Below are 26663 nucleotides of genomic sequence, written 5' to 3'. Positions count from 1 at the left end.
TATGATTCTATGAGCTGAGTTTTGGTGATCCACCATAGTTCTACAACAGCTCCCTCAAGGGAACATGCCCAGAGAGGACAAAATAGGGAGATGGGGAGAAATAGGGGAAAAGAGTAGCAAGGGGAGGACAAAGATAACATTTCAGGTACAGTATACTATACTGTATGGTGTACTCTTACATATTCAGATTGTGCACGACACAAGTATGCCTTGCCAAAAGGCAACACTGTTTTCAGCTCATGCATTTCATTGGTACATGCAGAGATCAGGTGATTATAATTATAACCAAGCACTAAACCCATAAGGGTCTGCAGAGAGAGGAGTGAGATATATTGAGAGAAATAGAGAATGGAGAGAGGGAAAAGGAGACAAATATAAGTACTGTACATAATATGTATGATATATATTAACAAGTTTAAAGAAAAGTAGATTCTGATGTCAACTGTTAACTTTGAGTATCAAGGGGCACGTAAAAAAGATCAGGTTTTTCAAACTACATGTATATAATATCTAATCTGAAAATCCTGAGTTCTACTTTTTTTTTTTTTGGCACCATAATTTCCAGGCTGGAGAAATTCAGCTGTATATATCTATATATATATATAGATCTATCTAGATATATATATATATATATATATATAATCTAGTGAGGAATTCAGGTTAAACCCAAAAAAGTCATACACTGCCATGAAAATATCAAAAAATAAAATCTTATAATTTTGTGCCATTAGGGAAGAATATTCTCATCTATAATATAAAGTAAAAAGAATGGTTTAGCTGTCAGTATCTGGCTTCGCACATTTCACTACATGTAGTGAACTATTTTACACAACATTTATTACCATCTAATTGTTCAATGTAGCTCACACATTTAAAAATAAATGTTGGAATGAAAGAGTATCAGGAATGTGACTGTTTCCTCCAGAAACCTAAAACCCAGATGTACAAATTGAACTAATCTATTAAAAGAAAATGTACAAATGAAATATACAGTATTACGTTTCTTTCACTATCAATAAATAAATAAAAATTTGTCTCTAAAATAGGAATTCATAAACATGGAATATACTTTTACAACTTTACATCTGCATAAAGAGTTAATGAATTCAATGTCTTTGTGCATTACTATAACAAAATTCTTTTTTAACATGCATCTCATATATACACTATTTTATTTTTCAAATATTCTCGCCAACATATAGGTTTAACTATTATTAAAAAAAAAAAAAAAAAAATTTACTCTGACTATATATTACTCTGAGTTTTTCAATTTGGCAAATAACATCAAAAGCACTTGGAAATGATCTAAGCCCTATGATCGCCAATCATGTCCGTGTTGATCTTAAAATACACATAAGGAAAATATTCACTTGTATTGAAACCTAAGCCAGGGATGTCCACGATCTGAAAAAGAAAAAAAAAATTATTAGCAGGGTTCAAATCAATAACTTAGAAATAACTCACCTAGACAAATAAATTTTCTTTCACATGTTATCAATACAAGTGTGTCCAATAAGACTGCCAATTACTAAAATACTGTATATGTAATCCCATCTAGGATCTATCTTAAAACATTTCTAACAAGTTTGGTCCAGAATGTTTTAAAAATAGTGGACTCATTGTCCTCTAGCATAAATATCTAATGCATTTTGATCATATAATTTTACCATTTCATGCTAAGCAAAATGCAGTATCAGGTAAGGCTACTAAAGACGACCAAGTAAACAAAAATTTGCTAAGAATGGCATTAAGTACTGCATGAATGCCTTCATGTAAAAGAAAACTAAAATGGACAAGAGCAAAATGATAAGAATAAAAAAAAGTCTAAGCAATGAAAGATTTGATGACATTGAAGGGAGGGCATACAAAAGAAGTAAATGTACTCAGATACTTGAAAGTGGACATGTTGGAAGATGGATGTACGCAAGACAAGGTGGACCATAATATAGGAAAAACATGGTAGGTGGTGTGCTAAGCTGTGAAAAAACATTTATCCATGGAGGTAAAAAGAGGAATGTACTAGAGCACAGTGGTACCAACACTTTTAAATGGGTATGAGGAGGCCAGAGGTCAATGATGCCATGTTTGAAAGCAATGTATGATGTAAGTATTATGGAAAGAATCCAAAGCATAAAAGTTATTAGAGGGTGTGAGTTCACCAAAGATATAAATCAGACTGAGGTGGTGGTGTTGAGGTGGTTTGGACATTTATACGAGGATGGAAGGGACAGTATAAATCTGGGGTGGATGGGAGAGGGGCAGGGGGGTAAAGGAGGTTTTCAGTGCTAGGCTTTAGCATACAGCAGACTTGTATGGTTGTATTAGAATGAGTCTCTCCACCCTTAATGTTTACTTTGTAATATTTAGTCCTTGTGCAAAAATTTATAGAGTTAATCTCACCAATGTGGATGGACAGAACTCAGAATCCTTAAACTGTACTCACATCTCCTGCTCCTCCTGTTGCAGAGGAGTCCAGGTGAGAATACAGCTGATTGAGTGTATCACGCAGCCTTTTAACACTCTTTTTATTTGGGTGAAGAAGCATGGCTTGGAAGTTCACTGGTAACCCATATCTTGGATAAAAAATATATTTATCATTAAATAAATACTTAAAGTAAATGAAGACATTCCTGATCCAGAAAATATGAAACATCAGTATGATCACACAATGCTTAGACAATTTTACCAGCAAAGAGTATAGCAGTATATAGACAAATTTGAAAATGTGAGAAAGATAAAAGCAGGCTATTAAAATTAACAGTGAAGTCAAGCATATGGATTTTGAAAAAAGATTCACTGGCACAAAGAATGATGATGACTATGGTCATGTAAATTAGACAAGACTTATTAAATTAAACAAATAGTGTGATAACGTTGATTCCAAAACAGGAGTATGTTATTCTGTGGAGGAAGTTGTGACAACTTTGTGATGGGAAACAGAGCGAGACAAACATGAGGGTCAACTGCCGAGTAAGACGCATGTGCAATAGTAGGAGAGGTTTTGCCACAGTGGCTTTATCAATCCTAGGAAAGGTTGGAAGGAGGGGGTAAAGTAAGTTTTGAGTGCTAGGGGATTGGACATCCAACAGGTTTGAGCATGTGTGTTAGATAGGATTGATTGGAGGCAAGTGGTTTATATTATTTGACGTGCTGTTGGAGTGTGAACAAGGGAACATTTAAAAGGGATTCAGGGCAGCTGGTTAACCAGACCCGAGTCCTGGAAGAGAGAAGTACAGTGAGGACAAAACTGTCACAAATAGAAAAGATAATGAATGAGATTTTTTTATCAGGTTTCTTAAAGTGTATTTACAGCAATACAGCCCCATTGTAGCAACAAAAGAAACCAAGCTTAATGATGGCATAAAATGCTGGCATATAAATTTCAACATCAACTTCACTAGTACAATGCCTGCACTTTTAAGGAGGGGCTTGGGATATTGGCAGTTTGGAGGGATATGTTGTGTATCTTTATACGTACATGCTTCTAAACTGTTGTATTCTGAGCACCTCTGCAAAAATAGTGATTATGTGTGAGTGAGGTGAAAGTGTTGAATGATGATGAAAGTATTTTCTTTTTGGGGATTTTCTTTCTTTTTGGGTCACCCTGCTTCGGTGGGAAACGGCCGGCTTGTTAAAAAAAAAAAAAAAACTTCACTAGATGAGGATGAAGGTTAGATACTACAAAATAATGCTTGAGTATGTCATTATATACTGAATATTTTCTTCACCATAAGTTAATGTTAAATTTATTTTAACATATCAATTGTCTTCTACTGAAGTAGTGTGACCCCAGAATAAGAAATACATTCACTATGATTCATTCAGTTGTTGTCCTGCCACAAGTGTGCCAACAGCATTGTTCAGATGACCCTCTGAACTACACAAACTTCACCCCTCCTTTCGAGTGCAGGCAGCGTGCTACCCAACTCTAAGACTCGAGTCTAGCAAACTGGTTTCCCTGAATCCCTTTATAAATGTTATCCTGCTCGCCCCAACATGTCAAGCCATAAAAAAAAAAAACACTTGTCTCCACTCAGATCTTACACACACTCAAGTTTTTTTGATGTACAAGTCCCTAGGTCTCAAATCCTTCTCAACCCTCCTCCCTCCTTTCAGATCTTCACAGAACCCCTCCTTTCCCTTCTTTCTGCTCCAGGTTTATATTCAGTACCTTCTTAGTTATCCTACATATTCTACTCCATCCTTTCTAAATGCCTAAACCACCTCAACTCCTCCCCAGCCAGAATTACACCTTGATAACTACACATCTCCCTGCCTCGGTGGGATACAGTTCCGAATTCCCTGCACAATACAGCCTCTCCTCACTTAGCTACGTACTCATTTACCAACGACTCAGACTTATGATGGGCTCTCTGACCAGTATGCATACCTAAATAATGTATATTAGAGTAGATTTCCACTATTCTGTTTATTACAATATACAGTACAATACAGTGGACCCCCGGTTAACGATATTTTTTCACTCCAGAAGTATGTTCAGGTGCCAGTACTGACCGAATTTGTTCCCATAAGGAATATTGTGAAGTAGATTAGTCCATTTCAGACCCCCAAACATACAAACGCACTTACATAAATACACTTACATAATTGGTCGCATTCGGAGGTGATCGTTATGCGGGGGTTCACTGTACTGTATAAACAATTAAAAATATACCAGAAATGTTATAAATGGTGCAAAAGTGACATTAACCCCTTGACTGTCGCAACCCCAATCCTGAAGTGTCTCCTGGTGTCACAAAATTTAAAAAAAAAAAAAAAAAAAAATCTTGTGAAATGATAGAGAATCTTTTCCCGATTGTAATGACACCAAAAAAAACAAATTTGATGGAAAACTGACGGAATTACACTCTCCCAAAGTTAGCGACCTTGGCGATATTTACAAATCGGCAATTTCGCCCACTTTGAGCCCTATTTTCAGCTAATTCGATTGTTCCAGTCGACCAAACTCATAGCTATTTCTTTAGAACTCCGTTTTTTCTATCGATTGAGTACAAGAAACTGCCCATTTACCAATTTCAACTACCCAATAACGTGGTCAGAAATTTGCAATTTAGCCAATTTCACGAAAATTAAAAAATATGACAATTTCAAAATAATCTCCAGAATGAACAATGCAGACATTCCTGGCTCTAAAATAACATTTTCTTTGTTCATCAGTCATGTCTCCAGGCCCCTCTGATATTACTCTTGCTTTCTATTTTGAATTTTTATTCAAACAAAAAATAGATTTACTATTATGCAGACTACTCCAATACTGTAATAATTGTATAAATAACATCAACCCATTCATGACTGCATATCAGAATGGCTAGTTGGACACATATTGGACAATGATGTCATTTGTTTATTTTTGAACACAGGCAAAAATCAAACATTTCCCCCACTTTGAGCTCCATTTCCAGGTTCTTTTTATAGTAAAATCAATTAAAATCATCTCTTTTTCTATAATATGCTTTCCATTCTATCAAATGAGACCAAGAAAACGAGAATACAACCATAAATACTATACGAAAATAGACCACAAAGTCAGCATTTTAATTAAAAAAAAAAAAAAAAAACGGTCGGAGTTTTTTTTTTCTCATTATGCACTGCGTGCTCCAGGATTTTTTTTATGTGGTGCACACTGACCACACAGACCCATTTTCTCACATGTGGGCCTTCCAGCTTTCTCCTCCTTGATTTGAAGCCGCTAGAATTTATGAGTATATATACGTCAAACACGGTACCTCGTAAGACGTATATATACGGCCGCGACAGTCAAAGGGTTAAAACAATATCAAAGATGGTTGACACCAACCCACTACCAATATAGTATGCTCCTCACTTAGTGACAAATTCGTTTACTGACGTGGTCTTAGGAACGGAACTCTGTCATTAAGTGAGGAGAGGCTGTATTGATAATACGCATTGCTCTCAAACATGGCATTTTCCATGCCTTCTTTTCACTAAAACATTTAAAGCCCACACCTCACACCCATACAAAAGTGTTGACACCACTATACTGTGGTACATTACCACTCTTGGCTCTCTTTCCACAAATGCCTATCCATTTTTCATCATCTATTCTATAGTTAACATAGTTCAGAAGCCCAACTGTTGACACATTCACTCTAAAATGCCTGAATAGATTCATGCTAAAAATACAAGCTTTCAATTTATTACAATGTCATGCTTTTTCTAAATCCATTACTACAGCACTTTCATGGAGGTAAAATAAAATGGCAACCTACCTGAGTACTGACTCTACAAATACTCTTATTGCCTTTACGTGTATCCAGCATATGAAACATTCACTGAAGTTGACTTTCAGCCAGCGTACCAAAGGACCCTGTAATATATGATGAGCATCAGATATCATTATAAATATGAGTATGCATAATAATTTTAAGTGTCATTATCATTTTTATTATTACATTTAGGGGGAATATGATAAACCTGTAGGGGGTCACACAAAGCTGGGGACTGGGAGTTAATCAAGTCCAAACCAAGTTAAGAAGGATAAGTGACATTCCTTGGATCAAAAGCTCCTCACCAGCTCTGAGGAACCTTCACTGACTGTTTGCTGTCATTCGAGCATGTTCATGAGGAAAAATTATACAAAAGTTATATTTTCCCTGTTTTCTCTTAAATAATTCATTGATATTTTATAGTGGCTAATTAAATGACCATCAAACTATACATAGCCTCTGGCTTGCCAAAAGGAAGCTTGGAAAACTGGCACCCAGTCTCTCATTTCTACTTCATGTGATTGCTATGCGAGATAATCTTAGGTGTTTAACTATAGAATTTGGGGAAAGAAATCCTAAAGAAAATTTTTCCTCAGCTGCCTATGTATGCTGAAATAAATCTGATCACATCTATATTACATGATGCATGGAAGAACTGGCCCTAAAATAACCGTGAAGTAAGATCAAAATAGAGGGTTAAAAAATATTCATAGTTGCACACATCTGGTCATATCCTCCACATTTAGATGCACTGCAGGAACTTGTTCCATCATAACAAGACAGTATTAGAGTGAATGATGGTGAAGTGTTTCTTCTTTTGGGTTACCCCACCTCAGAGGGAGACAGATGGTGTTAAAAAAAGAAAAAAAACTTTTTATTGCAGATAATAACTTAAATATTAAAAAAAAAAATTTTTTTATCATGCTGTCAGTCTCCCACCTAGGCAGGGTGACCCAAAAAAGAAACAAATTCACCATCATTTACACTATCACTATCTTGCCAGAGGCGTGAAGATACGACAGTTTAGATGTCCCTCTAAACAGCAAATATCCCAAATCCTTTCTTTAGTGCAGGCACCGTACAAATATTTTTTTTTTTTCAACAAGTCAGCCGTTTCCCACCGAGGCAGGGTGACCCAAAAAAGAAAGAAAATCCCCAAAAAGAAAATACTTTCATCATCATTCAACACTTTCACCACACTCACACATTATCACTGCTTTTGCAGAGGTGCTCAGAATACAACAGTTTAGAAGCATATACGTATAAAGATACACAACATATCCCTAAAAACTGCCAATATCCCAAACCCCTCCTTTAAAGTGCAGGCATTGTACTTCCCATTTCCAGGACTCAAGTCCGACTATATGAAAATAATCGGTTTCCCTGAATCCCTTCACTAAATATTACCCTGCTCACACTCCAACAGATCGTCAGGTCCCAAGTATCATTCATCTCCTTTCACTCCTATCTAACACGCTCATGCACGCTTGCTGGAAGTCCAAGCCCCTTGCCCACAAAACCTCCTTTACCCCCTCTTTCCAACCCTTTTGAGGACGACCCCTACCCGTCCTTCCTTCCCCTATAGATTTATATGCTTTCCATGTCATTCTACTTTGATCCATTCTCTCTAAATGACCAAACCACCTCAACAACCCCTCTTCTGCCCTCTGACTAATGCTTTTATTAACTCCACACCTCCTAATTTCCACACTCCGAATTTTCTGCATATACTTGATAAATATACAAACAGGAACACATTAAGGAACAATTACACACACACAAAAAAAGTAAATCAAAAGGAAAGCCATCATTTCACAGTTTCCACACTGTAACATCACCAAAAATAGTGCCACCAAAACTAACAAAACAACATCTAAAAATATTTTGAAGTGCAAAGTGCTTCATGTGAATAGTCATAAACTTATAATTTACTTCCTCTCAAACTGTGTCCAGTCTAGTTCCCAAGGCCAACATATCACCAAATCTTTTGTAAGAAGAAGCTATACTAAATCAATTTAATATGCAAGACTTACAAAATGCCTCTTCTTGTCATTGATGAGCTTAGAGAGTTCATTCTTTCCAGCTGTAAGCTCTTCTTCATTGTATGTAAATTCCCGCACAACAAATCTAAATGAAGAAGCAGAATATTACAAAAGGATGGAGGCAAGATTAAGTACAACTATAAATTCATGATTCAAATCACTTAAAAAAAAAAAAAAAAAAAAAAAACTGGAAATCCATTCAATTTAAAAGATTTAATAATTATTTTTTTTTAACAAGTCGGCCATCTCCCACCGAGGCAGGGTGACCCAAAAAGAAAGAAAATCCCCAAAAAGAAAATACTTTCATCATCATTCAACACTTTCACCACACTCACACATTATCACTGCTTTTGCAGAGGTGCTCAGAATACAACAGTTTAGAAGCATATACGTATAAAGATACACAACATATCCCTAAAAACTGCCAATATCCCAAACCTCTCCTTTAAAGTGCAGGCATTGTACTTCCCATTTCCAGGACTCAAGTCCGGCTATATAAAAATAACCGGTTTCCCTGAATCCCTTCACTAAATATTACCCTGCTCACACTCCAACAGATCGTCAGGTCCCAAATACCATTCGTCTCCATTCACTCCTATCGAACACGCTCGTGCACGCCTGCTGGAAGTCCAAGCCCCTCGCCCACAAAACCTCCCTTACCCCTTCCTTCCAACCTTTTCGAGGACTACCCCTACCCCGCCTTCCTTTCCCTACAGATTTATACGCTCTCCATGTCATTCTACTTTGATCCATTCTCTCTAAATGACCAAACCACCTCAACAACCCCTCTTCAGCCCTCTGACTAATACTTTTATTAACTCCACACCTTCTCCTAATTTCCACACTCCAAATTTTCTGCATAATATTTACACCACACATTGCCCTTAGACAGGACATCTCCACTGCCTCCAACCGCCTCCTCGCTGCTGCATTCACAACCCAAGCTTCACACCCATATAAGAGTGTTGGTACTACTATACTTTCATACATTCCCTTCTTTGCCTCCATAGATAGCATTTTTTGTCTCCACATTTACCTCAACGCACCACTCACCGTTTTTCTCTCATCAATTCTATGATTAACCTCATCCTTCATAAATCCATCTGCCGACACATCAACTCCCAAGTATCTGAAAACATTCACTTCTTTCATACTCCTCCTCCCCAATTTGATATCCAATTTTTCTTTATCTAAATCATTTGATACCTTCATCTTTTCTATGTTCACTTTCAACTTTCTACCTTTACACACACTCCCAAACTCATCCACTAACCTTTGTAATTTTTTTTAGAATCTCTCATAAGCACAGTATCATCAGCAAAAAGCAACTGTGTCAATTCCCATTTTGTATTTAATTCCCCATAATTTAATCCCCCCCCTCTCCCCAACACCCTAGCATTTACTTCTTTTACAACCTCATCTATAAATATATTAAACAACCATGGTGACATTACACATCCCTGTCTAAGACCTACTTTTACTGGGAAGTAGTCTCCCTCTCTTCTACACACCCTAACCTGAGTCTCACTATCCTCATAAAAACTCTTTACAGCATTTAGTAACTTACCACCTATTCCATATACTTGCAACATCTGCCATGTAACTCCCCTATCCACTCTATCATATGCCTTTTCTAAATCCACAAATGCAATAAAAACTTCCCTACTTTTATCTAAATACTGTTCACATATATGCTTCAATGTAAACACTTGATCTACACATCCCCTACCCACTCTGAAACCTCCTTGCTCATCTGCAATCCTACATTCTGTCTTACCTCTAATTCTTTCAATTATAACCTTACCATACACTTTTCCTGGTGTACCCAGTAAACTTATTCCTCTATAATTTTTACAATCTCTTTTGTCCCCCTTCCCTTTATATAAAGGGACAAATTATCTACTTCCTAAATGTAAAATCATACAGAATCCAAGTCATCACCCAAAACAATAAAACAAAATGAATAAGTAAAATCTACAGTAAATCATGTATACAGTAAATTATTTGTCCACCCATCTTGTTTGAGTATGCTTAACTTCTTATTTAAGTTTGCTCAAAATACTCTGCAAAAAACCAGGAACCTTTCAAAATGTGTAAAATGTCACCTAATTTTGTAAAAATTTATATTTTCAAAATAAAATGCTTGTTTGTAAGTTTAGTTTTAAGAAAATCTATCCAACCATTGACAAAGCTTTTAACACAACTGGTATTTGTGATGCCAATTAAGAAAAACAGTTTGCTTAAAGCTTATCAAATATAAAAGCAAAGACTAATATAACTTACTTGTTCTCTCGAGCATGGAGTTTATATTCATCAACTACCTTCGAGAAAAGTGTGACAGTAAACAGACCATGGTCATGGTCTTCAAAGATCATGCGGGAGGATCGGGGCACAACCATATCAGACAGATGTTCATATTTTGTTTGCCAATCTGGATAATACATTCTGCAAAATAAATGCTGTATTACATTTATACACAGGAATGCACAAATGGGAAAAAAACATTTCGTAAATTTAATTTCCGTGTTTTTGTATGGTTTTTACTTTCTATATACATACCAAACTGTGTAGTCTAACAATTACACTACACATTTATAGCATTTAAATCAGTAGGTAGTGCTTAACCTGTAAGGGTCCTATAACATCTTACACTGTACAGATATTGAACAAATGCCAGAAGTGACTTGATAATTATCCAAGATGTACCAATTATCTAAAACTGATTATAAACTCCAATTTGGGGATTCATTATGAATTTAAAAATTATGCAAACATCCATGACTGGCCTACCACATATGTCCCCCTGGTTTAAGGATCAAATTTTCAAGATAAAAAAAAAAAAGTTAGAGAGGCAAACTTAGTCATGGTCAATACTTTCCAGGGATTTAAATCCTTGTAGTATATTGTGGCCTTGAAAGTCCAGTAGATTTGTGTGTGAGAGCACTTTAAATTGGAATGAGTGTTTTTGTGACCTTGATATGCTGTTGAGTGTAAGCAAAGTAACTTTTGAATAGAATCAGGGAAACATTAGCCAGACAAGTCCTGGAGATGAGAAGTACAGTGTCTGCACTTTAACAGAAGGGTGAGGATATTGCAGCTCAGAAGATCATCTCAACTCTGATGTCAGCATACTTGTAGCAAAACAGCAACTGAATAAGTGATGATCAATACATTTTCTTTTTTTCTGGGGTCACCCTATCTCAGTGTGAGAAGGCCAGCATGTTAAAAAAAAAAAAAAAAAAAAATAAATGTTATGGGCCTGGATTCCCATACCTTGGGTGCATCAAGGGCAAAACTACACATGGTAGCCACATTCTTTTTTTTTTTTTACATGTTAGCCATCTCCCACTGAGGCAGGGTGACCCAAAAAGGAAATACTTCCATGATCATTCATATTAACATTGTTTACCATAGGCATGTAGATACAACAGTTTAGATGTCACTCTAAACACTCCTGGAGATGGGAGTACAGTACAGGTGCTATACTCCTATCTCCAGGACAAGTCTGGCTAACCAGTTTCCCTGAATCCCTTAACATATTACCCTGCTCACACTCCAACAGCTTGTCAAGTCCCAAAAACCACTAGTCTCCACTCACTCCTAACTAACACACTTAACACATGTTATGTCAAAGTCCTTTGCACAAAAAAACCTCCTTTACCCCCTCCCTCTATCTGATAATATCCAGTACATAGTTTCATTTGCATCAGCTTCTTACCTCTCACTGTTCATCATGGCAGCTGAACAGTGCAGATTTACTAAACTGGCCACTGTCCCCATCTTTAAGACTAACCAATATGGTATTTTCTCCTTTCAAACAGTATTACAATACAGCCTCTCCTCACTTAACGACGGAGTTCTGTTCCTAAGACCATGTCGGTAAACGAATTTGTTGCTAAGTGAGGAGTATACTATAATGGTAGTGGGTTTATGTCAACCATCTTTGATATTCTTTTAATGTCACCTTTGCACCATTTATAAAATTTCTGGTATATTTTTAAATGTTTATACAGTAGTGTACTGAATACTGTAATAAAAAGAATAGAGGAAATCAGCTCTAATATACATTAGAAAGTTTTAGGAATGCATACTGGTCAGGGAGCCCGTCGTACGTCCGAGTTGTCAGTAAATGAGTACATCGCTAAGTGAGGAGAGGCCGTACAAAATGCAAATCGTGGTTGCAAAGGATAAACAAATATTACTATTCAGTATATTAAACCCATCAAAATCTTCAACACCAAATAATTCATCCCAATCTTTCTCATGCCTGCAGAGGAGGGGTTGTTGAGGTGGTTTGGTCATTTAGAGAGAATGGATCAAAGTAGAATGACATGGAAAGCATATAAATCTATAGGGGAAGGAAGGAGGGGTAGGGGTCGTCCTCGAAAGGGTTGGAAAGAGGGGGTAAAGGTTTTTTTGGGCAAGGGGCTTGGACTTCCAGCAAGCGTGCATGAGCGTGTTAGATAGAGGAGTGAATGGAGACGAATGATACTTGGGACCTGACGATCTGTTGGAGTGTGAGCAGGGTAATATTTAGTGAAGGGATTCAGGGAAACCGGTTATTTTCATATAGTCGGACTTGAGTCCTGGAAATGGGAAGTACAATGCCTGCAGTTTAAAGGAGGGGTTTGGGATATTGGCAGTTTGGAGGGATATGTTGTGTATCTTTATACGTATATGCTTCTAAACTGTTGTATTCCGAGCACCTCTGCAAAAGCAGTGATAATGTGTGAGTGTGGTGAAAGTGTTGAATGATGATGAAAGTATTTTCTTTTTGGGGATTTTCTTTCTTTTTTGGGTCACCCTGCCTCGGTGGGAGACGGCCGACTGTTGGGTAAAAAAAAAAAAAAAAAAAAAAAAGTGAAAAATCTTTCTTCTTTTTCAGGTCACCCTACATCAATGGAAAATGGCTGGTGTTAAAAAAATGCACTATATGCTGTAATCGCTTCTTTCAGACACAGCTAATGTATTAATGATCTTACACAATAAGAAGGGAAAAAGGTGAGTGGTGCACTGAGGAGTCTGTAGAGACAAAGAACTTTGTCCATGAAAGCAAAGAGGGGAATGTATGAGAGTATAGTTATACCAATGCTCTTATATGGGTGGTGAATGTTGCAACAAGAAGGCTGGAGGGAGTGGAGATGTCAAGTCAGGTGGGGGATTACCAAAACTATTATCCAGAGGGCTGAGGAGGGGTTGTTGAGGTGGTTTGGACATGCAGAGAGGATGCAGGGAACAAAACAGAATGACTTCAAATGTGTATATCTGTAGTGGAGGGAAGGTGGGGTAGGGGTCAGCTGAGGAAAGGTTGGAGGGAGGGGGTAAAGGAGGTTTTGTGTGTGAGGGGCTTGGACTTCCAGCATGCGTGAGCATGTTAGATAGAAGCGAATGGAGAAAAATGATTTTTAGGACTTATGTGCTGTTGGAGTGTGAGCAAGGTAACATTTGTGAAGGGATTCAGGGAAACCGGCAGGCCAGACTTGAGCCCTGGAGATGGGAAGTACAGTGCCTGCACTCTGAAGGAGGGGTGTTAATGTTGCAGTTTTATAATTGTAGTGTAAGCGTGCCTCTGGCAAGACAGTGATGGAGTGAATGATGATGAAAGTTTTTCTTTTTCAGGCCACCCTACATTGGTGGGAAACGGCTGACGTGTTAATAACAATAAACTTCATTTATCCATGTCCGCAGAAATAATTCTGAGAAAACTTATATTTCATTATATTGTTTATAATTTTAATTAATTAATACCACTTACCCTGTTAGAACTAGACATTTATATGCTATGCTGTATCTTAGGAATTAATTTGCAGTCTACCTATTTTTAAGTTTCCTTTTAACCCTTAAACTCTCTAAACAAATTTATGTTCACATGCGTAGTGCTCCAAAAGTAGATCTACGTTTTTTACATATTTTCAAATAGTATAACAAAAAAAAAGTAGATCAGTGTTTTTTACATGTTTTCAAATGTAAAAAAAAGAAAAGAAGATCTACTTTTTTTACATACTTTCAAATGATGAAAAAACGTAGACCTACGTTTGGACAGTTTAAGGGTTAATATCACGTATTAGACCCTTAAAAAATAAACTACATGTATATGCAGTAAATTTTAACTACAGTCTAAGTTTTACCCAAAATGCTATGTATCCTATGGGCCTTCAGATTACTGTACGTTTTGTACAGTAGTGTCGAAAGATTTGTACAGTACAATATTTGTATTTGTGTGAATTTGGTCTTCATTTTCTGCTCTGCAATGCTTCACATATATTACAAATTATATGATTAAGTTTAATAGGAAGTTTTAATGATCATATGAGTGCGACATTTAAACTGTTGCATCTGCACACCTTTGCAAAGACAGTAATTGTGTGTGAATGCTGGTGAGTGTGTTTCTTTTTAGGTCATCCTGGTTCGGTAGGAGACGGCCAGTGTGTTAAAAAAAAAAAGTGTTTTAAGGCTGAATACAATGCAAATAGATGTTTTCTAGATATTATTTGGAAAATACATGCAGGACAAAACAAAGAAAACCAAATTATGTCAATCATGAAATGGGCGAGTATACAACTCCCAGACTTTAATTCTGTATGTAATTCCTTAGGAGATATTCTCTGATACTGAGGAGTAAGAAAAGTGTGAATACCAATGACACTGTTTTAAAAATAATTACTTGGGCACTACCACCAACAAGGTGACAAGGTATTCACTATTCTGAACAAAATCTTCTTTCTTCACCAGTTCGCCAAGGTTTCTTGTCAACAGGCTTCCACTGAAACAGACAAAATTATTAAATTAGTAAAGTGCTGTATATATTAAACATCACTACTGAAAAAGAAAATTTCTCTCCTATAAAAACATTTATTTACATCAAAACTACGTTTTTTCCCACAGCTGATGGCATAATGTTTTTCATTAAGAATCTATAACTCAACCTTTTTTAAACTTTTACAAATTTAAATTCATGAAGTACACCACATAAAAAAGCAGAACTCTACTTATTCTTAATTAGTGATGAATGCTATACAGCAACCACTCTAACTGCCCTCTTGTTAAATGGAAACAATTATCATTCCCAGTTGCCCAGTGGGAGGGAAAAACAGCTGAAAAAACTTGAGCCCAACAATCATGTGCATGTTTATGAAAAAGTATACCCCAAATTATAAACCGAGGAATTTAACAATTACAGTGGTACCTTGAATTTCGAACAACTCCCAACTTGAACAATTATTTAAGTGTATTTTTGTAAGTGCTTTTGTAAGCGTAGTTTTTGGGGTCTGAAACGGACTAATCTAATTTACATTATTCGTTATGGGAACAAATTTGTGGCCGAAATTCGGGGTACCGCTGTACTTAAATTATCTATCCGCTCATTTAGGTTGGATAAGAGAGAAATGCTGCAAGAATATGTAATAGGTGGTAAATTATTGAAAGCAGTTAGGTTTTAACGAGGACAGCAAGGCTCTGATTAGGGTATGTAGGAGAGGGAGATTATTTTCCAGTTAGAGTAGTCCTTAGACAGGGAAGAGCAATGCTACCATGGTTGTTTAACATGCTATAAATGAGGCTGTAAAAGAAGTGAATGCTGGGTGGTGGGGAGAGGTGAACGACTAAAAGAAAATCTCTCACAAACGAGTTGTTGTCAGTTGCTTTTTACCGATGATAAGGTGCTTTTGGGAGATTCTGAAGAGAAGTTACAAAGGTTGGTAGACAAGTTTAGGAGGGTTTGTGAAAGGAGGTATAATTAAAAGTAAACATAATTAAGAGCAAGGTGATAAGAGTAGCAAAAACTTTAGATAGTGAAAGACTGGATATCAGATTTAAAGGAGAGATTACAGACGAAGTGAATGTGGATTTGTCGGCAGACTGGGTTATGAAGGATGGGTTGAGCAATAGCAATAACGAGGAAAAAAAAATGTGGGCAGTCCAATGAGGCATCTGTGCAAATAACATTATTCATGGAAAAAAAGGGAAGGGGGGTAATGCATCAGTTTAATAGTACCAACACTCTTATATGAATGTGAAGCACGATTTTTAAACATTACAACAAGGAGGAGGTTGGAAGCAGTGGAAATATATTGTCTGAGAGCAATGTGTGGTTTCAATACTGTGCAGAGAATTCACAGCTTGGAAGAGGAGGAGCTGGATTACTAAAAGCATTATCCAGAAGGCTGAGAAGAGATTATCGAGGTAGTATGGACATTCAGAGGAATGAGCAAAATAGCATGACTCAGAGGGTGTGTAAATCTGTAATGGAGGAAAGGATGGGTAGGGGTAGTCCTCTGAAAGGTTGGTGAGAAGGGAGAGGGGGAAGGTGTGTGAGGGGCTTGGACATTCAACGAACGTGTGAGAGCATCTTAAGAGTGGAGGCAAGTGACTTTTATAACGATGTGCTGGGTGTGAGCAAAGTAACATTTGTGAAGGGATTCAGAGAAATTGGTTAACCAGACTTGAGTCCTGGAGGTGGGTAGTACAATGCCTGCACTCTTGAGGAGGGGTTGGGATACTGCAGATTGGAGGGGCATGTAAGCTGCAATATCAGAACACCTCTGGCAAGACAGTGATGCCAAGCGTTTCTTCTTTTTCAGGTCCCCCTACCTTGGTGGGAGACGGCCAGTGTTAAAAAATGAAAAGTGTGATTACTGTAATATAAATTAAACAGAAACTAGTTGTCCATTTCTATTAACTGTTTCCATGTAAAAAATTTTTATAACAATGTTGTAATTTTTTTTTAACACACTGGCTGTCACCCATCATGGTAGTCTGAAAAAAAAAAAAACTAACTTTCATTGTTATTCATTCACTGTCTGCCAAAAGGATGCTGACAGCACAGCTCAGATGTTTCCAAACTGCAACATTCTCCTCCCTCCTTCAAAGTGCATGCACTATACTTATTATTATTACAGTGTATTAATGTGGAAATACTGAACTCATAGGAATTATACTACACCAAGGAAATGGAGATTAACAGATTTGATCCAGGGATAGAATAAATTCAATTCTTGTATCAAGAGCCCTTAGGAATGGTAGTCAAACTTGATCCAAGGAAGGGGAGTGTACCTCTAATTCCTCAAATCAAGGGCCCTTCACTAGCATCAAGGCACTCTGCCTTGAAGGGAACCATGTTGTAATAATGTACATTTCCTAGTGCTAAGTAAATGAAGACTCACAAATAACAAAACCAAAGTAATCCTTGACAAAAATATATGAATACACACTGCAGCTTTTGTGTATTTTGTTTTCTCACAAAAATGATTGGTTTAATCATCGTATACTCAAAGTGATACAGCAAGACTTGTTAACTTTGTACATACGTTTGTTTCCTCTCCATATTGGCAAGATTTGACTTCAGGTTGTTATAATTTGAAGATTTGGATTTGAGGTCATTTTCAATCTGAGTGACCTGGTTATTGATGGCATCCACAATACCTCGTAATGATTGTTTGATTGGAAATTTAGCCATTTCCCACTGGAACTTTGTCAAGTAGGTAGCTAGGTCCACTGTAGTACAGCAAATGGGGAAAAAGATGATTATTACATGGGTTTTTATATAAACTGATTAAAATTCTACAAACACACATTCATACTCAGAAAAATATTTCTTAAAATCTGTGAATGAAAACTTAATTAAAATGAACTTGTGCAAATTATTAATGAAGCTAAGTAAATACTTTAAGAAAATGTAGCAAAAATGTATGAGAGGCTACCTACAGAATGAACCGTATCGTAAAAATGGTAGAGAGAGAATGTTGCCACTCTTACTATTGGTTTTCCTTGTAACTAATGCTTTTATGCTTAGTAGCTCTTCTCCCCAATCCTATACCTTGGCTGTTTTTTGCATTCTATAACTGCATGTTTTTCTCATTCTATAACTATGGATGTTTTTCCCATTATATAACTATGGCTGTCTCTCTCATTAGCTTGAATTATATTTTCAGTATAATTATATAAATTGTAACATACTGTATTCAATATTGTAGTAAAAGTCAATGATTGGCACAGCAAAATTATTATAACATGGAGAAGTGCTAAACCCTTAGGTTCATAGAGCTCTTGTTGGGGGGGAGGGGGATGGAAGGTATTCAGGCTTAATTTAACCCTCTGACTGTTTTCAGTCGTATATATACGTCTCACGAGCCACCGTGTTGGACGTATATATATACTAACAAATTCTAGCGGCTTCAAATCAAGCAGGAGAAAGCTGGTAGTACTCCCTCGTATGAGAGAATGGGTCTTTGTGGTCAGTGTGCACCATATAAAAAATCCTGCAGCATGCAGTGCATAATGAGAAAAAAAAAAAACTCCAACTGTGTTTTTGGATTAAAACACCGACTTTGTGGTGTATTTTCGTATAGTATTTATGGTTGTATTCTCATTTTCTTGGTCTCATTTGATAGAATGGAAAACACATTATAGAAGTAGAGGTGATTTTGATTGGTTTTACTATGAACAGAACCTTGAAATGGAGCTCAAAGTAGGGGAAATGTTTGATTTTTGCCGATGTTCAAAATTAAACAAATGATGTCATTGCCTAATCAATGTCCAACTAGCCATTCTAATATGCAGTCACGAATGAGTTGACATTATTTATACAATTATTACAATATTGCAGTAGTCAGCAAAACAGTAAATCTTCTATTTTTTGTTTGAATAAAAATTCAAAATAGAAAGCAAGAGTAATATCAGAGGGGCCTGGAGACATGACCGATGAACAAAGAAAATGTTATTTTAGAGCCAGGAATGTCTGCATTGTTCATTCTGGACCCTATTTTGAAATTGGCATATTTTTTAATTTGCGTGAAATTGGCTAAATTGCAAATTTCTCACCACGTTATTGGGTATTTGAAATCAGTAAATGGGCAGCTTATTGTACTCAATCGATAGAACAAATGGAGTTCTAAAGAAATAGCTATGAGTTTCGTCGACTGGAACAATAGAATTAGCCGAAAATAGGGCTCAAAGTGGGCAAAATCGCAGATTCGTAAATATCACCGAGGTCGCTAACTTCACAAGGGCGTAATTCCGCAAGTCTTCAATCAAATTTCATTCTTTTGTGTCATTACCATCGGGAAAAGATTCTCTACCATTTCATAAGAAAAAATAATTTTTATTTTTTTCAAAAATTTTTCAACACCAGGAGACACCTCAGGATTTGGGGTTGCGCCAGTCAAAGGGTTAAGGAACTGGAGCACAGATCCAATTCCCTAGATCAAGAGCCCCTCACCAGTATCAAGGAACCTCCCTTGAGGGGGCCCAGCAAAAGATTATCATAGGATATATAATCTTCATGTATTTACACTTTCCTCAGAATCCTTACTTTGGTTAGCAAGAAGATTTTCTGGTAGTTTATCACGTTGATCTTCTAGCACTTCTCCCAAGTAACCGGCCATCTTGCGGGTCACTGTCTCTACATAGGTGTCCAATTTAGCCAAATCATCACTCAGGCCAACCAGTTGATCCAAAGTACCAACCTGAGCAAAGATATTTACAATGCAGACTAAATCAGGCAAATGAGAGATCACAGGTTACTCAGTCTGTTCATTATAAACAAAAATTTCAACGTTTCATCTTCATCTGATTTTTAGATTAAAGCAACACGTTTAATGTTCTCATTTATCTGATGTGTTGCATTAATAGTTGGATTAAAGGAAAAAAAAAAAAAAAAAAAAAAAAAAAAAACTTAGGAGTTATATTTCCACTTCTAACCTTTCAATAAATTATGGTTACAGTAGGACCCCCGTATCTATGGATTTGTTTTTTACTTAGGAGTCATATTTTCTCTTCTAGCATTTTAATACATTATGCTTACAGTAGGACCCGTATCCATGGATTTGTTTTCCACGGTTCACCGTGGCCGTAAAACAAGCCTGAATTTTGCTTAATTGTGGCACCAAAACACAAAAGCAGCGATGGTGGCCGTTCTTCAAAGCCTAAGAGAAGCCATGTAATTTACTAATTAAACTTTATCATAGGTATGTATGTAAATGAAAAACAACTTGTATGTAGGGTTTGCTACTATCCATGGTAGGTTTTGTAATATATCACCTGTGGTTATGGGGGGACTACTGTACAGCCTCTCCTTACTTACCGACGTACTCATTTACCGACGACTCTGACTTACGACAGGCTCTCTGACCAGTATTCATACCTAAACAATGTATATTAGAGCTGATTTCCTCCATCCTGTTTATTTCAATATACAGTACGTATAGTACACTACTGTATAAACATTTAAAAATATACCAGAAATGTTATAAATAGTGCAAGGGTGACATTAAAACAATATCAAAGATGGTTGACACAAACTGACTACCATTATAGTATGCTCCTTACTTAGCGACAAATTCGTTTAATGACGTGGTTTAAGGAGCAGAACTCCATCATTAAGTGCGGAGAGGCTGTATTTGCATTTCAGTGGTTTTAACACTGCTATACCATCTTCCCTTCTTTTCCAGTCCTGGCTCCTGAAGTCAAAATAATCTATTAACTAGCATTACATAATAACACAAGAACACTGCAGCAGGCCTACTGGCTCATGCTATGCAGGTCCTACTTTCAGCCACTTGTACACAAATATTGCTAAAAAGCTGTATCCCTAAACAAGAACAAAGGAGTACTGAACAGTAAACCTACTGGCTCATTCTATTTAGGCCCTACTCTCTGCTACTCAAATATATGAAAGAGGAGTACTGCAGCAGATATAATGGCTCATGCTAGGTAGGTCCTTCTCAAACCAAACCCATCTCACTCGTACATTTCCCTAGCCTATTTTAAGACTATCCCAGCTCTTAGCTTACGATTCTACCTGGCAGTTGTTTCACTCATCCATAACTATTGCTAAACCAGTATTTTTCTAAATCATTTTGAAATTTAAATATATCCAACTTGAATAAATTATCTTGGGTACCTTCTTGGTTAAGACATCCTCAGTACTTTTGTATCTCCCATATTTATGCCTATTTTTCACTCGTATACATCAGTCATATTTCCTTTCATTCTACATCATTCTAGAGTGTAGGTTCATGTTTCTAAATCTATCTTTGTAAGAAAGAATCCTTATAATGTAAATTAATTTTATTCCTATGTTCTCCAATTCATTTATATCCATTCTGTAGTATGAAGACCAGAACTTTACTACAATGTGGTTGTACTAATAACCAGAACTTTGCCACCATCTAAATATGACTCGTTTATTGCTATTTTCAAAAGTATTTCGTGTAAATGCTAACCAGAATATTTTTCTACCTTGAGATCTGGGAGGTGAAATTTGTGATTAACACTTAGTTGGTTTTGAACAGCTGTGAGATTGTTCATCTTCTCCCATGTCTGTTGACATGTCTTATCTCCTGGAGCAGAGATCAGCCAGTATTCAGTATATGACATTTTGGTAAGCTGCTCACACTATCTGCAAGAAATAAACAATGCAGGATGAAACACTAAACACATTATGGTAATGTATATTTAACAGTAAGTTACTATGTACCCAATATTCTAGTTCTTGCATCCTGCATTAAGATTGTTTTCTATTGGGCTACAATGTATGGTATGTGTGGTTACTTCCAAAAAATTGGTGAAACCAATAAATAAACTTTGGGTACTTTCTATCTTAAAATTCTTTTTAGCAGCTCAGTACAGTATAATAAAATCTAAATTTATATCCAGTGCCATTTTAAAATAATTGAAATAAACAAATCTTCAAGTCAATATATGCGATACTGACAAGTTATTAGAAAACGATACAAAATGCAAACAAATTCTTAAAAAAATGAGAACTGCAGTACTGTATATTCCAAAGCATATACCCTACTCTGAATATAAAAAATGATATATTCATAATTACCAGTACATACTCATTTGCAGTTATTGTACCCATCGGCAGCTAAAGCAACTGAGCTATACTTGTCCTATTCTCAATAATTTGTGCATCATATTTTTTAAAATTTCCAAGGGGTGTAGCACTTTAAGAGTGCCTCTTGATCTATGCCACTGGTCTACCACTATTTCTGAAGAAAATTTTTCTAATATTGCTTCTAATCCACCTCTTCCTCAATATACAACCATGGCCACTTGCTGTCCATACTGTAGAAACTAAGAAATAATTTTTATCTACTCTCGTGTCCTTTACTACCTGCCAGCATGGGCATCTTTTAGAGAAATATACATGCACAAAACAAACCATGCTTTAAATTCTCATAACCTTTCCTCTAAAATCTTAGAAATGAAAGACAGACAATTTTTTAATAAAAAATGCATCATTTGGGCAATCAGACTAAAGAGAAATGATTTTTGTTTAACTATAACTGTACAGCAGGAAAGACTAAAAGAGTGATTAACATTTATAAAGATGCAATAAACTTAAATGAAAAAATAATATAAAATTTAGTTACAGCATCTGCATGATTAATTGATCAGGGTGAGAAAGTGTGTGGCAGTTCACACCAGGATCCTACAAACAAGTGATTGGTAAAATTTCCAAAGACAGTGGTAGCAATGGCTTAACCCTTTGAGGGTTTCGGACGTACTAGTAAGGCTTACGACCCAGGGTTTTTGACGTACTAGTACGCCTAAATTCTAGCGCCCTCAAATCTAGTGGGAGAAAGCTGGTAGGCCTTCATATGAAAGAATAGGTCTATGTGGTCAGTGTGCACAGTCTAAAAAAAGTCCTGCAGCACACAGTGAATAATGAGAAAAAAAAAAACTTTTACCGTTTTTTTTTGGAATAAAACAGCGACTTTGCACTGTATTTTCGTATGGTATTTATTGTTGTATTCTAGTTTTCGTGGTCTCATTTTATAGAATGGAAGACATATTACAGAAATTGAGATGATTTTGACTGGTTTTACAATGAAAAGTACCTTGAAATTGAGCTCAAAGTACCAGAAATGTTCGATTTTTTCCAAATTTCAAAAGTAAACAAATCATGCCAAGCGTCCAATACACGTCAACTGGCGAGTCTAATATTCTTTCACAAGTGCGCCAATAATATTTATACCATTTTTTACACTAATGCAGTAGTCTGCATAACAGTAAATCTTATATTTTTTGTGAGAATAAAAATTCAAAGTGGAAAGCAAAAGAATATAAGAGAGGCCTTGAGACGTGACTAATGACCAGAGGAAATGTCATTTTAGTGCCAGGAATGTCTTTGTTTATTCTGGACCCTATTCGGAAATTGGCATCTTTTGAAATTTGTGTGAAATTGGCAAAATTGCTAAATTCTGACCATTGTACTGGATAGTTGAATTTCATAAATGGGTGGTTTCTTGCACCCATTCGATAGAAAAAATGGAGTTCTAGCGAAATATTCATGTTTTTTGTCGACTAGTACAGTGGAATTGGCCGAAAATGGGGCTCAAAGTGGGCAAAATCGCCGATGCGTAAACATCGCCGAGGCCGCTAACTTTGCGAGAGCATAATTCCGTAAGTTTTCCATCAAATTTCAAACTTTTGGTGTCCTTATGATCGGGAAAAGATTCTCTATCTTTTCAAAGGAGAAAATTATTTTTTTTTTTTAAATTTGGCCGACCCTGAGAAAGAGTTTCGGAGAGGGCCTGTCGACCCTCAAAGAGTTAAAAAGTGAGTACTGATATAGGTGAGAAGTAACTAATTTTGATGGTATTGGGAAATTTTGAAGGTACTGTTTATGTCTAAATTTGAGTACTGGCATTAGTATTGGCAAAATTTCTTATATCATCTCGTCATTTTATTGCAGTATTTAAAATGAAATTACTGAATTTTCTAGGTAACAGGAAGTCAAGCAGCATTAAGTGCCTGGGGTGCACCCCAAGAATAAGAAGTACAACACACTATAAAATTCCTTTCAGGAGATTTAGCAAATGAAATAAGTGTCTAGGTTCTGTAATTTTTTTTATATTAACCTTTGAAAGAAATACTGGAAACCCCACTATACAGAGAGCTAATGGGCCATATAAATTCACTGGTCAACTTTTAGAACGTAAGAGCTTATCCCACATTGTGGTACAAACTGGCCAGGAAACTGCTACCAGTAAATTTTGTTCTACAAGTTAACTGTAAATGACAGGTTTTGCACACAAATAACTTCACTATAGCCTTCCAAAAAGCAACCAAAAATAAGATTTGTTTGGATTTTTAACCTAGAGGGTTAGCCACCCAGGTTAACCTAAGAAAGCCAGTGCATCATCTAGGACTGTCTGTCTTATTTCCATGGAATGGGGGGGGGGTGTCCTTCAGTCTTGTCTCCCAGGATGCGACCCACACCAGTCGACTAACGCCCAGTTAAGCCAGGTACCTACCTACTTCTAGGTGAACAGGGACAGCAGGGGTAAGGAAACGCCCTGCATTTCTACCTATACTGGTGATCGAACCACGGACACATTGTGCGAGGCAAGAACGTTGCCATCCGAACCACGGTACACTATATGTAGTGTCCTCAACTAACACACTAGGACTCTGCGATTCGATCCCCAGCACGAGTGGGCAAATTACCTTACACCAATTGCCCCTGTTCACCTGTAAGTAAGCATCTGGGTGTTATTCAACTGCTGTGAGGTCATTAAGGACCCCAATGGAAATAAGCCAGTTTTAAGACCAGGCTTTTTAAGCATATTGTTACTAATTCTCCGGATTAATAATCCAAACAAAAGCTTCTTCTTTCTTCTTTACACATTCTATATGAATTATAATCCTACATTACCCCAAAAATGAAGTGCTTCAGATGAACTGTTTTAATAAATGAAAAGTAAAATGGCAACTAATGTGGCATAATTATACTTTTTACTTATACCTTAATTAGTGTACAAACTGACTTAACTCTCAGTAATGGTAATGAAATTTATAGATTTCCCACAAACATAAAACCAGGTAATTAAAAAAAAGTGACATATTTCAGTTACATATAAAATCAGATACAACTCTACTACAAAAAATCAATACGTTTAAAAGAACAATTTACAAAGCACTGAAAAGACTGGCAGAGCTTCCAAGTGACGGGCAGACCTAGTTACCTTAATGAAGTGTAGAAATGAAGGTGTTGGGTTGAGTTAGGTGAGGGTGACAGTTGTTCTCAGTTCGATCCCATCACATGATCTGACAGAGCCACCTAGCGGCGCCACCACACACTACCACCTGACGTCACTCACCGCTAAACTCAACTTCATTCATGGATGTGTAGATGGTTCATTATTTTTGTAACTTGCCATGATTGTGACCTGATCTACCTGGAGTTCATTACTTTTGTAACTTGTCATGATTGTGACCTGATCTACCTGGAGTTCATTACCTTTGTAACTTGTCATGATTGTGACCTGATCTACCTGGAGTTCATTACTTTTGTAACTTGTCATGATTGTGACCTGATCTACCTGGAGTTCATTATTTTTGTAACTTGTCATGATTGTGACCTGATCTACCTGGAGTTCATTATTTTTGTAACTTGTCATGATTGTGACCTGATTTACCTGGAGTTCATTATTTTTGTAACTTGTCATGATTGTGACCTGATCTACCTGGAGTTCATTATTTTTGTAACTTGTCATGATTGTGACCTGATCTACCTGGAGTTCATTATTTTTATAACTTGTCATGATTGTGACCTGATTTACCTGGAGTTCATTATTTTTGTAACTTGTCATGATTGTGACCTGATCTACCTGGAGTTCATTATTTTTGTAACTTGTCATGATTGTGACCTGATCTACCTGGAGTTCATTATTTTTGTAACTTGTCATGATTGTGACCTGATTTACCTGGAGTTCATTATTTTTGTAACTTGTCATGATTGTGACCTGATCTACCTGGAGTTCATTATTTTTGTAACTTGTCATGATTGTGACCTGATCTACCTGGAGTTCATTATTTTTGTAACTTGTCATGATTGTGACCTGATTTACCTGGAGTTCATTATTTTTGTAACTTGTCATGATTGTGACCTGATCTACCTGGAGTTCATTATTTTTGTAACTTGTCATGATTGTGACCTGATCTACCTGGAGTTCATTACTTTTGTAACTTGTCATGATTGTGACCTGATCTACCTGGAGTTCATTATTTTTGTAACTTGTCATGATTGTGACCTGATCTACCTGGAGTTCATTATTTTTGTAACTTGTCATGATTGTGACCTGATCTACCTGGAGTTCATTACTTTTGTAACTTGTCATGATTGTGACCAGATCTACCTGGAGTTCATTACCTTTGTAACTTGTTCAGCGTCTATCAAATTTTTGGGGTCCAGTCCCTGGACCCATTATGTACCTCTGTAATCTTTTGACTACCGCCCATAGGATGGATATGGGGTTCATAATATATTAAACTAAAACTAACGACACATGAACGAGGTAACACTACTGTAGGCCTACTTGGTACTGGCCTATACCGTGGTTAGGTAGGTTTATCTCACACC

General features: G+C 36.6%; 1 protein-coding gene across 1 annotated transcript; it reads right to left on the bottom strand.

Moving 5' to 3' along the window:
- Positions 1-44: 44 nt before the first annotated feature.
- On the bottom strand, positions 45-25392 carry Vha44 (V-type proton ATPase subunit Vha44). The gene is made up of 10 exons (XM_053782459.2): positions 25267-25392; positions 21527-21686; positions 19599-19752; positions 17596-17782; positions 14955-15053; positions 10574-10735; positions 8282-8375; positions 6252-6349; positions 2444-2573; positions 45-1404 (listed from the first exon to the last, which is right to left on the bottom strand). The coding sequence occupies exons 2-10, from the start codon at positions 21662-21664 to the stop codon at positions 1306-1308; spliced, it is 1161 nt and encodes a 386-aa protein (XP_053638434.1). The 5' UTR covers positions 21665-21686; positions 25267-25392; the 3' UTR covers positions 45-1305.
- Positions 25393-26663: the final 1271 nt, after the last annotated feature.

Source organism: Cherax quadricarinatus, chromosome 38 (assembly GCF_038502225.1).
Source record: "Cherax quadricarinatus isolate ZL_2023a chromosome 38, ASM3850222v1, whole genome shotgun sequence".
Classification (NCBI taxonomy): domain Eukaryota; kingdom Metazoa; phylum Arthropoda; class Malacostraca; order Decapoda; family Parastacidae; genus Cherax; species Cherax quadricarinatus.
This window is presented reverse-complemented; position numbering and strand designations above follow the sequence as displayed.

What these genes read in the sequence shown, in the direction of transcription:
- Vha44 (XM_053782459.2), bottom strand. Translation starts at nt 21,664, where the DNA reads ATGTCATATACTGAATACTGGCTGATCTCTGCTCCAGGAGATAAGACA. An exon ending in TTTGTAGAGTCAGTACTCAG is followed by an intron (nt 2,574 to 6,251) that starts GTAGGTTGCCAT and finishes TTTTTATCCAAG; the next exon opens with ATATGGGTTACCAGTGAACT. An exon ending in CAACAGGAGGAGCAGGAGAT is followed by an intron (nt 1,405 to 2,443) that starts GTGAGTACAGTT and finishes TTTCTTTTTCAG; the next exon opens with ATCGTGGACATCCCTGGCTT.